The sequence below is a fragment of the Equus asinus genome, chromosome 21 (assembly GCF_041296235.1).
Source record: "Equus asinus isolate D_3611 breed Donkey chromosome 21, EquAss-T2T_v2, whole genome shotgun sequence".
Lineage (NCBI taxonomy): Eukaryota > Metazoa > Chordata > Mammalia > Perissodactyla > Equidae > Equus > Equus asinus.
In genome coordinates this window covers 95,290,090-95,305,026 of record NC_091810.1, presented here as the reverse complement: position 1 = coordinate 95,305,026, position 14,937 = coordinate 95,290,090, and the positions used below count along the sequence as shown (strand labels likewise).

At 45.8% G+C, this 14,937-nt stretch overlaps 1 protein-coding gene across 11 annotated transcripts in view; it reads right to left on the bottom strand.

Annotated features, from left to right (window-relative positions):
• Nucleotides 1–14,937, bottom strand: part of MED12L (mediator complex subunit 12L) — a 312,345-nt gene that overhangs the window by 220,523 nt on the left and 76,885 nt on the right. For all 11 annotated transcript variants that reach the window (XM_070493672.1, XM_070493674.1, XM_070493670.1 and 8 more), the window contains one exon: nt 838–969. In XM_070493672.1, coding sequence (XP_070349773.1) covers nt 838–969 — 132 coding nt within the window. The remainder of the gene's footprint in view (nt 1–837; nt 970–14,937) is intronic.

Below are 14,937 nucleotides of genomic sequence, written 5' to 3'. Positions count from 1 at the left end.
GCGGGGGCTCTGTGGGCCACGGCAAGGAGCCACCAGGAGTCCTGGGCAGACAACGGGGTCTGTTTCCACGCTGCAAAGACGGCTCTGGGTGCGGGGTGGAGGATGTGGAGAAAGAGGGAGGAGCGAGGAGGCCCTGGGGCAGCCCAGGAGGGAGCACGAGGCCTGGATCCCTGTGGAAAACACACACACACACACGAGCACACACACACACCCCTTCTCCAGAGCCGGCCCTGCTCAGCCTCACAGCAGAAAAGCTGGCCCACTCGCACATCTTCCCCCCAAAGCTCGTTTTATGAAGTTAGCTTTGTTTTTTCCTTTACAATCTACTCTGAGGCTTTAATTGCTCTCTCTGGGGCCAGAACACAATCTCAAAAACTAATAGGATTTGGGATCTATCATCTCATAGTCACAACCACCTCAAGAAAGTATTTCCAGATCCACTAAAACATTAGGTAGCTTTAAAATTCATCAAAGTTGGTGTATATTATATACATGTGTGGATACATACACACACACACGTGGATATATACAAAGGATACACTACAAAACGTATATACATGTGTGTGTCTTAACCTCGCAAAGGGACATCTTTTTGTCCTAAATGGAAGGTAAAGGTTTTATTTTGAAAGATACAATTTTAAATTAGTCCCGAATGTAAATGATTGGCTTCATCAACTTAGAGGGACCCTGCCATGGAGTGCGTATGTAAATTCATACGTTCTCCCTTTTTCCTTCAATAGAAAGAAAAAAAATAGCATAATGAGAGTAAACAGACTCCTCCCCAAACAGTCTTTTTAGATGATGGCCCTCAATAAGCAGAAAGAGAACGGAACCCACCTCTGCCTCGATTTCCGCTTGCCGCTTCTCCAAGAGCTTTGCCACGGCCATTGCCCTGTGCTTGCCCGACCGCTTGCAGCTCACGGCCCACTCACACAGGAGCGTCACCACGGCTTCATCGTTGGGGGCGACCTAATGACCAAGAGAGATGGGTACCAGCCACATCACAGGAAACATTCACCCAGTGAGCGGCAGGAAGCAAGCAGGGAGTAGGTAAAGTTTTAACACTTTCTTCTTATTTTCAAAAGGAGCTCTGGGTTTCTCAATTTAAAACAAGAGAAATAATTCAATGAAAACATATAAAGAACGAACATAACATTTAAAAAAGAAAACCAATTGGGAGGAATCCCTGCCTGGATTCAGTCTAATCCAGAGAAAAGTAAAATTACAAAAGTCAACCCAGCGAGGCCCCACATGCTTAGATTTAGAACAGCAAAGGGAATAAAAGCAGTTACCCTAAAAATACCGCCATCCGCTTTTAATAAGTTAATCTAGTTAGTAACACACGTCACGTGCACGCTTTAAAAGGTTTTCTTATTTTCTTCTGCATCATCAAAATAAGATGAAAATATGCTACAAAAGAATAAACAGTTGACTCGCTCAACTTAAGTAATAGGTTCTGTTTGACCTAGAGATGCAATGAAAAGAACAGATAAAGGACAGACTTCTTTGTAACACATCCAGATGTGACCACTGGTTTCGGGCAACGTGCTAGAGAACAAATCCTAGGAAGGAGTCAGTTCACTTCCGAAAGCTCTTACTGAGTACCCAGGATATGCAGGGCACTGAGGAAACAAAAGTTTAAAAGACCTGGCCCCTGCTCTCAAAAGTTCACCTTCTAGAGGGAAAAGCAGAAAAGACAGCTAATCATAAATCAATAAGACATCCTGCCAGTGTGGAGGAGGAAGTAATGACGCCCAGGCACCTGCACCTACATGTCTCATAGGTGGGAGCACCGTCTGCCTCAGCTTACAGACACCTGAGATCTCAACCTGAAGACAGACAGGCCTGTGGGCCACCCGCTGCAGCTGTGGTCTCAAATTGTCATTATTAGGAATTAAATGAATTAAGGAAATCAGAGGAAAATGCTGCTGAAAGACTGAGTTTTTAAAATAGAAAATTTTATTACAGAAATTTTCCTGTCTTCATATTAATTATGCCCATAGAAAATTGTACATTTCAAAATCTATTTTCAACCAGTTCATATTTTCCAATACTGGTCAGATTCCCACAGTGCAAAGTGCACTCCTTTCTGAAGATCAAGTAGCCTGTCACATGGTGCGGCTCTTTCCTGAGGACACTGGCACGGTGGGGAGAAGGAACAGGCAGGGTCTGTGCCTATTATAAAAGAGACAGTAAGATATTACAACGGAAGTTTGATGACTAAGGTCTCAGAAAATCTCACTGGAAAATCAGGTCATATTATACCAACCTGAAAGCAGCTATGTCTTGCAATATGAGTAATTACCCATTTATATATTTGGGTCAAAAAGCATTTCACTAGTCCTTTAATATTGAAAAAATGTTATAAAATAAAATTTTGTAATTTTAGCATTATTATTCAAAACAACCTTCCATTCAAATGTTCCCCCTACTGTATTTACTAGGAAGTGTTGGTTCACATTTTCAGTGGTTTGACCAAGAGGCCTTTTCTAGATTCTACTAATTATCAAAAATAAGAAGGGTATCCTGCTTATTTAACTCTAAACACCAGTTCCAGGGGACACCCCATCACACGTGTTCAGCGCGCAGACAGACAGACACCCACGGCTCATGCTCCCGCACACGGATGCCCCGTAGCCTCGACGGCTCCACGTCAATCAACCTTTAGGAATTAGAGGATGGCTTCCATTTGCCCGCCAGATGCCATCTAACAAATTCATTCAAATAACTGTCAACAGGACATCATGATTTCAAATATGTACATTGAAATGCATTCTCATACTATAAACAAACTTCTAAAAGTATTAAGCTCCCTTTTTTTTAAAACTAATAATTGTTTATTAAGTGAAATAAATATTATTTTAACACAGAATAACTTCAGGCAAAAATCTGAGGTAAGTTAGTAGTTCAAGATATGAACTAAATACAACCCCTGCCTTCAACGAGATGGCAATTAAGTAGGACAGACATACATGTATATAAATAATTTGGATGCACAAAAAAGGAAATGAAAATGATCTCAGAAAGTCAACAACATTTAACAAGATCAGAGAGAGAAGACTGAAGGGGATTATTAGATGTTTCTTTTAGAAGGTGGCTTTCAAGAAAAATCCTGAAGAATGAGTTAAATTTCAAAACAGAGATGAACAAAAGAACAAAAAAGTATAAGGCAGGCAGAATAATGCCCCCCGTGAAAGACGTCCACATTCTGACCCCAGGACCTCTGACTATGTCAGCTTAAGTGACAGCAGGGACTTTGCGGTTGTGATGAAGTTAAGGCTCTTGAGGGGGATCCTCCTGGGTGATTCGGTGGGCCCAAAGTAATCACAGGGGTCTTATAAGGGAAAGAGGGAGGCAGGAAGAGTCAGAGAAAGAGATGTGACAAGGGAAGCAGAATTCACGGTCAGGGAGAGACTTGAAGATGCTGTGCTGTTGGCTTTAGAAATGGAGCAAGGGGACACAATAAGGAACGCAGGTGACTCCAGAAGTTGGAAAAGGCAAGGAATCGGGTTCTCGCCTAGAGCCTCCCGAGAGAACACAGCCCAGCGGCCCCATGACGGCCAGGAAGACCACAACCTCCACAACCGTTGAGAGCAAACGTGTGCCGCTTTAAGCCTCTGAATTTCTGACACCGTTACAGCAGCAATAGGAAACAAAGGCATAAAAAGTAGAAAACGTGGTTGTGGTTCAAGGAATTACAGGAGCAGAGGACTGCTGGGTAAATGGCAAACATAGGAAGGCTACAATGCAAAATTTCAAGTCGAAGGAAAAAAAGTTTGATGATAACATACTGAAGAGAGTACCATGAAACAGGCAGTAGCCTCATTCGTTCATTTTCTTATTAATTCATCAGTAAACATGTATTAGCACCTACGACTGCCAGGCCCTCTTCTGGGTACCAGATATGAACAGATTCTCATGGATTACTCTGTAGGAATAAAAATTGGTATTTCCCTTTTGGATGTAATTTCTCTTCTGTAACGAGAGTCTTAAAAGTGTTCATATTATTTACTCCGATAATTCAATCTCGAGAATACAGCCCAAGGAAATCATCTTAAAGCACAAAAACATGAGTGCCCCAGGCATCCGTGAAGCGTGCTGCGGAAGCAGTCCCCACCCCAGCCCCAGGAACGGACAGTTTCCCTCTGAGAGGTGAAAGAGGCACATAATGGATCAAATCAGAGAAAAGCGGGACGACCCAACAGGGAGAAAGTGGTCCACACAGGTGGTTCACAGGCGGGAGAATCTGTCTTCAGCAGTGGAACTACGGGAATTTGGGGGGTTGTTTTGTTTTTATTTCTATTTTTCCGCAGGCAAATCCTGGTATTTAGATATCTAACTAAAGATGTGTAAATAGCAAAGGCAGATGGGAGAGGCTTGCCCCAGGATGCAGGAGTGGGAGGTCAGAGGTGCCGAACGGCCAGTGAAGTCAGACCAGCCCTGGGACAAGGTCTGCCCCCCGTTCTCCCTCCCTCTGTGCGGACAGCTCCTCCTGCCCCCAGGAGGCTCAAAGAGGGGCTACCAACCACAGGATGCCCGCCCTGCCCCCCCCCACCCCCCAGCTTTAATGGTGCATCAGAACTCAGGGTTTTGACGGGAAGACTTCAGGCAATTCTTTGAACACAAGAAAAGAAGAAGTCACTGTAATAGGCACTCATTAGGTGCGCTGCTCTGTGTGCAACCTCGTACAACATTCTGGAGGCCAAAAGAGACCAACCCTGACCAAAGGAAATCGTCTGCTTCTATTCTGATCAAAAATCTGTTTTCCAGAATAGCCTTTTTGCAGTATTTATTGCTTAGTCATTACCAAACCAAACTCTTAGCACTTATAACTGACCAAAGCAGACATAAAAATTAAAAACCAAAAGTTTGTTTTTTAAGTAATTTTATTGGGATTATAATGGTTTATAACATAGTATAATTTGGGGTATACACTATTATTTATAAGTTTCTGTATAGACTGCATCGTACTCACCCCCAATAGTCTGATTTTTATCCATCACCATATATATGTGCCCCTTTGTCCCTTTCGCCAACTCCCCAACCCCCTTCCCCTCTGGTAACCACTAATCTGTTCTCTTTATCCTCGTATTTGTTATCTTCCACATATGAGTGAAATCATGCAGTATTTGTCTTTCTCTATATGGCTTAAAAATTGAAAGTTCTAGATCTTAAATGTAAATCTTTTTAGTCGCTTCTAATGAAAATTTAAAATATAAAATAACTTAGTATGTACTTAATTACTTTCAAAATCGCTAATAAAAATATCTTTGCAAATTTGCAGGTGGTAGTAACAAAGATAATTAACATTCACTGAGCGCTCACTCAATGTGCAATCAGCCACTGCAGCAAATGTGCTTCAGGAATTCTCCTGCACTCTGCACTACCTACCAGGTGGTTATTTTACTATCCCCATTTTACAGAGAAAGACGCCAAGACAGAGGGACGTTCAATAACATGGCCCAGATCACTCAAGGAGCTGAAGGAGCTCTTGCCACAACACAACTCTTGGTAAATGGAGTAAGTAAGCAGAGCAACACAGGTGTGTCAAACGGACCCGGGAAGGTAACGGGGACCCTCCCCCAGGGCGCACACGGCCGTGCGTGAGCCCCGAGTTCTCTGGGTTCTTCTGCCTCCACCTGGGCGCTTACAGCCTCCGACTCATCTGCTCCCTTGTGCTGTGCTACTTACTTCTGTGCCACATGCCTCTGTCACAACTTAGTTTCGTGGCTATTACATCTCCAGCCACTGGCTTCGAACATCCACTAGGAAGGGGAGACACGCCTCTGAGAACTACTGAAGGAAAGTATGTCACCATCCCAAACACACAAAGGAGCGGGGTCTTCAGGGGCAGTAGCAGGCAGCTCTCCATACTGGTACTTTATAGTGGATAGTCAGAAGGTGTTGAGCCATCCACAGCATGCGCCCCCTGGCCTGTAACTATACTGGCAAATTGGGTACACAAGAACCAGAGACAGAGAGAGACAGGGAGCCACGCACATAAAAAGGTCAGAGAAAAAAACAGCAAACTAGGGGGTCTGAATCTGAGTTCTGACCCCGGCATAAACTAAAACACGTAATCACGGCAATAGCAACATTAACAGTTGCACATTTCCAACCACGGCAGGGGTAATGTGCTTCACAAACATCATCTCAGTCTCAACAACCAGCTCTGAAGTAGGTGTTGCTGTTCTCATTTTACAGATAAGAAAACTGAGGCCAGAGGCACAGAGATGGAAACGGCAGAACTAGGACACCTAATGCCAAAGCCCAAGCTTGCTGCTGCTCCCATCACGCGTGAGTCAAGATCGCCGGGAGGGAGCACAAGGCGCATCGCGGTATGCGGAAATCTCCAAGTGGCTCACAACCCCAGGAGGCCTGCTGCCTGGCCCCACCCCACCCAGGCACCGCTGCCCACTCTTCCAGCCCTGACTCTGCCTCTCTAGGGACCAGCCAGACCTCTAATCTCATTGACACACAGAAAACAAAACCACAGGAGCGAATGACCCAAAACTTCCACCTCCAGCACTTGCCTGACTAGATGCTCATATAAGGCAGGGAACTTGCCCTTTTCATGGTTTTATTTCCAGCATCTACCACAGTGCCTGGCACACAGTAGCTGCAATAGATATTTTTTCATCAAAGAGTAGAAGCAATATACTGTTTTACACGAAACTAAAGGAAAAAACAAGGTGGATGGGGGTGGGGGGAGTTTCTATCTCGTCCCCCTGCCCCGACACACAGATGCGCTTACTTAATACAGAAAAACATCTCACTGAGTCCAACAGTCAGGCGTGAAACACTAGAAGCATTCCCATTCCTAATGTAATGAGTCGAGGATGATGGCCTCAGCACCATTACTGAGTATCACTCTGAAAGATTTAGTCAATGGGAAGAAAAAGGAACAAATATTTGAAAGGATAAGGCAACACTTCTCCAGTTTACATAAAATGATGATCTCCCCCCACCACCCCAGAGAATTGAAAACTTTATCAGAACTGATAAGAGAGTTGAGCACCATGACTAGGACAAAATAAACCAGCAAAAAGAGATGGACGATATTAAGCAGTGAGGGGAAAAACCCTGCAGAATATTATGCAGAATGCAGTCCCATTTATGTCCTTCAGTCTGTTAGGGTCATTAGGGGTTCATATACCTTCACCTGAATGCTCAGGAGAACACCCACAGGACAAGGACCAAACTGAGCACCAGTCACAGCTCACGACCATACTGCGCATCTGTTATATGAGACTTTAATGACAATCCCATGACTGCTGAGCAAGATAAGGCCTGAAGGTTCAATAAGCTGCTAAATGTCTCAAAGCTACGAGGTCACGACCTGAGAGTCAAATCCAAGTGGTCTAGCTGCACAGCAGGGTCCTTAGGCCAAAACGTCCCCGTCCTGGGCAGGAGAGTGGGAAGGGGTCTGAGCTGCGGGCTGAAGGGACTTTTGATACCACGAGTGTGCTCATGTACTACGTGATACCAATCACAGGGAGAAATAACTCCTGCAAGGAGAACAAAAGCGAGGACGAATGGACACTGAACTCAAACCTCAACAAGGCCCCTCAAACAGCAGCGCTGCTCACCTGGCCTCCTGAACTTGGGACACACCCACGGCGGGAAAATACTGAAATCATTAATTCCGTTGCACATAATCATTACTAATGGTGCTATCTACATCTACAGTAACGATATTCCCGACGTGAAGGAAGCTTTTCATCATAGGGGGATCTGACACCCATTTTTCTCCTGGGGGAGAATGGGCACAAACCTGCTAAATTAAGCCCAACTCAGTCCCCCAGTAACTAGTGTCTCTGGAGGCTAACCAGGTCTGCTCTCCTCCATTTAACAAAGAAGGGAAAGAACTGGCAACTACACCTGAGAGGCAGACTTCCTTCAGAAATCAGAAGCTACTTGGTGAGATTGTTTGCTATCCTAAGAAATGTCTTCATATTCACCGAGATTATACAACAGCACCATAAAAGGGAACGGGACAAATCAATGACCCAAGACTGCAAGCCACAGCAAACCAGAAGGACTTGAGATCAGATACTGAATAAACTCTTCAACAGCTCTTCAATCTGGGACTCAAAGGACATGTTTATAAACGTAATTAATCACTCCGGGCCAACATTAAAGAAAATGGTCATATCGGGATAAAAACATTATTCACATTACAGCCCCCATAAAGAACAGGAAATAATATGTAGCGATATTAGCTAGTCATATGTTTTGGAACCCAAGGCACCTTACCGAGATCTGGATGAATTTCAAGAGTCACATAAGCTAAAAATTGGTCTAAATTGCTAAGAAAACATAAGCCTGTTGTACATGGTCACAAACAGTACTCCCAACAGAATCACCATATAAAGTAATAAGCTGTACTACGATTGTTAATCACAAACCCCCAAGATTTATTAGTTAAATAGCATTCATTTCTTAAAAACCTGTATCTGTATGATATGTACATTTCCAAAAGCTATTTGAGACGGGTGCGTTCTGATGAGCAAAGGGGCAGACTTCCTAGTCTCACACCCTGAGAATGAACACTGACAGCCTTCAGGCCTCGTGACATTTAACAAACAAAACATACACCATGAAAGCAAAAATGACTTCCTTTTTTTTAAATCAGTAGTTAAAAATAGCACAGCTCTGAGTTCTGACAAGAAAAGAAGTAGATATGCAAACAAAGTTAAAACAGCTCCTCTGAGGATTTAAATCAACTAATCGTCATTAATTTGCACTGTGCCCAAAATGGATGGGCTATCCCTCCGTTAAATCGTCAACATTTAAATAATAACACGAATGGAGAAAATAGTTTTGAGAAATATGCAACTGCAAGATAACAGAAGTCACACATGAGATGAATTATTATTACAAAGAAAATCCCTCTGAAGGTCCCTGAAAAGTCCACGTCTCTCATACTGAAAATAATGAAAACACTAGACTTCATTTCCAAAAGCCATGACCATATGGTAGAACAAACTTCACAGCCTGCCGTTTACGAAGAATGAAGGAAACCTACAGATGAGAAGGGAAACACCCACTTCTAAAACATGGAGCCAGGTTCTACTCACTTGACAACCAACATTGCCCAGCCAAGAACACGTGCTTGGCAATCACTGGTGTTCAGCAGGTGCAGTGGTTCCATGAGTAAGGCCACTGTACAGACAAAGAATGACCCTGGGGGAGCGGAGTAAGTAGTCCCAGTTACTTGGCAGCAAAGCCAGGATTAAAATCCAGATCTGAACCGGCCTCGAGTCTGCGACCGCCTACACAAGCCAGCCTGCTCAACCTGAGGATTCAGATTTTCCAATGTAAATATTGTTGACTATGTTAAAATCATCAAACAGGCTTTTACAAATCAGTTAGAGATTATTCCTGCAAACAAATGTGCCAATATTAATATGTGGAAACTCTTTATGGCAATTATAAAGGTTTTTCCTTCCTTTTTCCAAAATTCTATATGACGCTTGTTTTTCCAGCTGTAGTCACCTGAAACAAAATGATTTTTTTTAAAAGAAGTGGTTTCAGGAACAGAATGTCTAGTTAAGAGCGCTATTCTGGAACCACTTGGGATTGCAGCCACCTGCTCCCTCCCCAGGGAGTCAGGTGTGAGCCTGGACTCATCCTCGCCAAGCCTTGGGTCCCTCACCTGTAAAGCAGGAGATAAAAACATGTTTAAAGTCTGTGTCTCCCCAGCCAGGGGAAAATGAAATGAGATGACATAACACACTTAAAACAGGACCAAGTGCTTAAGAAGTACTCAAAAGCAGGTCAAAGAAAAGAAAAGGCTTGTATACACGCTCAAAAGCAAACCAAGAGGCCCATGCCCGTCTACACGGATTCACGACTGGCCTTCGCAATCCCAGCCGAGGCTCAGCACCTGCACACGCCATTTTTCCCCCATCTATGTTATTAACATAACTGCCCTTTTACTAATAGATTTACCTTAAGAAAGAAGAAAATGGTAGCTTTTAAAGACTAGCAATGCTCCCCTTGGGCGTCCAGTTGGAAACAGTGTAACTGCTGAGGCACACGATGCTCGGCCGGGCAGGCCCCAGCGGCGACCACAGTTGTGACCGTCAGCGTGCCAATCGCGGCGGGAGACCAGCCATGCATGTCTCCCTTGTTTGCTCGACTTCTGCCTTGTGTGGCTCTCTCGAGTCTTGGTTTGGTTTTAAACAGTAACTGAAGATCTCTCTTTACATTAAACAACAACAACAACAAAAACACAACCATGAGCACTTGAAACGAGCAAGACCTCTGTTACAACAGGCGGCCCCCTCCCCCTGGGCAGACACTCCGACCCAGCCACTGCCCTACGGAGGGGGGAGCCTTTGTGACGATCAGAGAACAGAAAAAGCCTGCCGGATCCTGGTGTGCATGCGTCATGGATTAGGGGACTGTGTGATGGACAGTGGCACCCAAGGCATCTGACCCCTTCCACCTCTGCAGAGTTTTCAATGCCCCCCTAATGCCTCAGGCAGTAATAACAGCAGCTGGTGTTTACCAAGCATCCATTCACATGCCAGACACTATAGATATTTCAATGTTTTATCGATATGGTTTCATGCCACTTTCACATCGTCAGGAGACAGAATGCCCATTTTACAAAGGAAGTAACTGAGACTCATCCAGAGTCAGCGAATTGTCCTTAGTGCCCCTAAAGAAACGCACTGAGTTGCAGGTTCCACAGCTGAGAGCTGTCAGCCACCCTCCACCTTCACCTGCAGGCAGTCCCTCCTCCACCTCGACCTGAACCCCAGGTACGACTGACACAGTGTCCTGGAGATGTCAGGACAGCCCTCACCCCCTACCTTCCAGGTCCCTGTCCCAGCAGCTTCTTTTTTTTTTTTTTTTTTTTTTTTGAGGAAGATTAGCCCTGAGCTAACTGCTACCAATCCTCCTCTTTTTTTGCTGAGGAAGACTGGCCCTGAGCTAACATCTGTGCCCATTTTCCTCTGCTTTATATGTGGGACGCCTGCCACAGCATGGCTTTTGCCAAACAGTGCCATGTCCACACCCGGGATCCGAACCGGCAAACCCTGGGCCACCGAAGTGGAACGTGCAGACTTAACTGCTGCGCCACCAGGCTGACCCCCAGCAGCTTCTTTATGAGCCCCGAACACAAATTCAGTAACCATCTCCTGAGGACCTGTCAGTCCCCAGGCACCATGCTGGAGGTGGGTGACATACTGGTGAGCAGAAGAAACAGAGAGCCTGACTCTGGAGCCACAGGCTGGCGGGACAACAAACACAGCAGCAGCCCAGCTGCAACAGAAACCGAGATCACAACTGTGTCTCAGGGGTGCCGGTCAGACGGAGCTCTTGAGCCACACTGACACAGAGCAGGCACGGCCCTGCAGGCCTGGGAAGACCGAGGAAACCCGGACTTCAGGCCTTTGCATTCACACACTCATCACACCTCTTCAGGGAATGCTTCCTGAATTTTCTAAGCCTAGAACAAATACAAACAACAAATGTGTAGGTTTTCAGGGTTTCGGTGTGTGGCAGTTTGTTTCCACAGCAAGGAAAGAGGAAATGCACCCCCTGGAGCTGTTCTGGCCAGCTGCGTCCAGGGCAGCTGCTCGGGCTTTCCATGAGTCAGGAGAAAGTCCGCTTCTCAGGGCACCAGAGAGAGAAGTGAAAAGGCAGCTCCTCCCTCCACTTTAGACCGTCCCTTCCATCCACATCCCCAGGGCACCCAAAGATATAGCTGCCTCTCCCCTCACACTCAATACACACAAGGAGAGAAGCCAAGAGGAATGAAGTGGTCCGGAGGCCCTGAGGGCGGAAGGGACACCTCCCTTATCCTGTTGCTCCGTGGTGAGGTCAGCAATGTGGCCCCCACCTGTAGCCACAAATGACAGATTCGGTCAGGGCTTGCAATCAGGAGGTCCCCACCCCCACACCATCACTCCTTCATATGGATGTCGGGCTTCTCTGCTTCCATCACCCAGAGTAGAAATGGTTCTGAAACATCAAAGATGCAGAGAAGTCAGGAAACATCGTATAAAACAAGGCCCAGGCGTGGGAAAGTGACAGACGTGCAGCCTGGCCCGCAGAGTGTTTTCAGATTGGCAAAGCTTACATACAAACCTTGACATCCACGTTCTCCCCAAATGCTGGATGATCAGGTAGCAATGGGTCTGCAACCCCAAGCAGATTCCGAGACAGGCTTCCTATTCAGAAAGAACATGCCCATCTCCCCAGCACCTGGGCCGCCACCCTCTCAGTGACCCCCTACACAGCAGCCCACCTTTAGTTTACACTGCCTGCCTGGCCACTGTGTGACACGAGCCTCTGAGGCCTGCCCTGAGCGATACGATTTTTACATCTGACACAACTGAATGGAAGAGGGAGAAGCACAGATCTGGAATAAGTCAACATCAAGGGCTCTGAGATCTGTTCCCATCTCCCCTCCCACAGCACCCAAGCCTGACACAGAGGCAGCAGCTAAGGATGGGGGGGCGGCAGGGAGGGCTGAGGAAGGAAACAGTCCAGGTGGAACGGTAAAGGCCCACCTGTCGTGGGGCCCAGGCCCGGCCCTGCCTCTCACTCCCGTCACTGAGGCCCAACCACAGGGCAGGACCAAGGCCTCAAAGGCCTTCACCCCGTGCATTACTGTTTTCAACGAGCTTTCCCCAAATGTGGACACTTACTCCACACACAGGTCCAAACCTCAGACCCGGGCCCCATGCGGACAGCTGCTCTCCCCGCTCCCTGCAAGAAAGTGGTGAGGACTGGGCTTCCCCTTAGCAGTTCCAGAGAAAAGGGAATTGAGGATGCTGAAGTTCAAGCTTCCCGAATAGCTGTGGGGAGCAGGCCGAGCCCAGGCGCACCTCACACGCCTTCGGCAGGAGCGGCCTCACATCCCTGCAGCAGCAGAGGGGGCACTAGTTCCATTATCTGTCACGTTGTCTAAGGCCTAACGCAAATTATGAAACCAAAACTGAGAAGCACAGTTTGAAGAAGCGAGATGTGTTTCTGAGTCCTAACCACACCACTTTACACAACTCCTTCTTATCAGAGAATTATGGCTTCATCATACTGGTTCTTCCAATATGACATTAGCAATGATTGCTATCTTATCCTAACAATAACAGCTTCTAAAACCTATTTCGATAGTGCTGGATAACTCTCAGGTACAGCTCCACAGCTCATATATAAATTCCAGAAATGCATAAAGAGACTCAGCAAAGACGAGGTAGAGAGATGAAACAATGTCATTCCATATATACACATACCGACCTCGATACACACACACACACACACACACACACACACACACACACAAAGAGATGCCAAAGTCACATTGTAAAAATCAGCTTGAAATATTTCAGAACGATCTATGCAGTTATTCCGAAAGATTATTAAGAAAAAGTGACCAGTCTGAATTACAGGTTTAAGATGTAGTTTTTGTCTTACTCATAAAACAGCATAGTAACCACAAAACCACCACTCACTCACATCAGCTCTTTCCGGAGTTGAGTCAACATTTAATATAATTCCTCCCAAATGGGTGAGGCTGACTTTCCTGCCAACGAACCACGATGCCGGAGCATCCAGGATGCTCAGCCCTGAGCCCACGTCGCCCTCTGGTGGCAGCGCTGGCTGCATCTGGGAAGCTGCCCATTCCGAGGAAGCTTAGAGCCGCTGTCTCCACACAGTGCTCACAGCCCCTCTCGGCTCGGAGACTTGTCTTTAGTAAACACTCTCCATATACACATATTCATTTATAACTTCTATGCCTATACGACCATGATAATTATGTTCACTATAGAACTTAGACAAAACGGAATTGCTTAAACTGTCAGGTTTTCTAAAATGTAATCTAAATAAAAGTGCTATAATGTCTCCTCACACTGCAGTGGGTCATCTCTAGTATCCGCTCAGGAGACAACTGTGCTTTAGAAAGAACCTTGCAATGTGATTTTACTCAAAGATATCAAACACCATTTCCGCCCTCATAAGACACATTTTCTCTTCGGAGTGCTTGTAACTTAGTCTCTGCGGGCGAAGGACACGGCACTCTGGAGGCGGCCCAGCTACTCACTGGAGAGTCGCAGAGTCAGGCTACCCACAACATGGACGCGGTTTTGATGGACCTGTTGGAAGTCCCACCAGAAACAATGTGGCCTTTATTCAACACTTAGTGCAAGAAGCTTAGCAATCCAAAAGGACCCCTTGAATTCTGGGTGTCCCTACTTTCCTTCCAGACCTCACTTCTATGGGTTAAAGTCTGAGCACTCTTGAAGCCGTTTATCTAAGAAAGTCTTTAGAACAAACAGACAGACTTTCAGGTTTCCATGCTAAAGAACACAGTCACACTCTATCCCGCGTCAATAAGCAGAGAATTATGTCGACTTGTCCTCAGGATGCTCCACAGAGGACTGATACACTTCTACCGCAACTCACGATGCGCCAGAAAACGCGCCCAGTCCGCACCTCACTCAGCCCTCGGACACCAACGGTCTTGAACCTTATCTTTGAGAAGCAGGGGGATGACTCACAAATTATTGCAAAAAAGAGGAATAACCTGCAACAGGTTCACATAAAAGCAGGTGAAGGAAAGGTTTTTGGTTGCTGTTTTTGTCGGTTTATCTCTTCTTTCCACACACACATTCTCAAAGGCCAGTATGAAAACCTCTGGAGGCGGGCACCATGTCTTAAAACTTACCTCTGACTTCCTGGTGCCCAGTACAACCTGGATAGACCACAGGCACTTTCCATTGGGCAAAGAGGATGAACTACTTATCTCTCCCCAAATAAGGTTGAGAAAAAACATAATTGAAAATCCCATGTTTATAGAGCAGTTCAATAATGAAACCATCTATTGCTAGGAAAGCATTAAGATAAAAATTGTCTGTGATGGTTAATTTTATGTGTCAATTTGGCTAGGCTATGGTACCTGGTTTTTTGGCCACACTC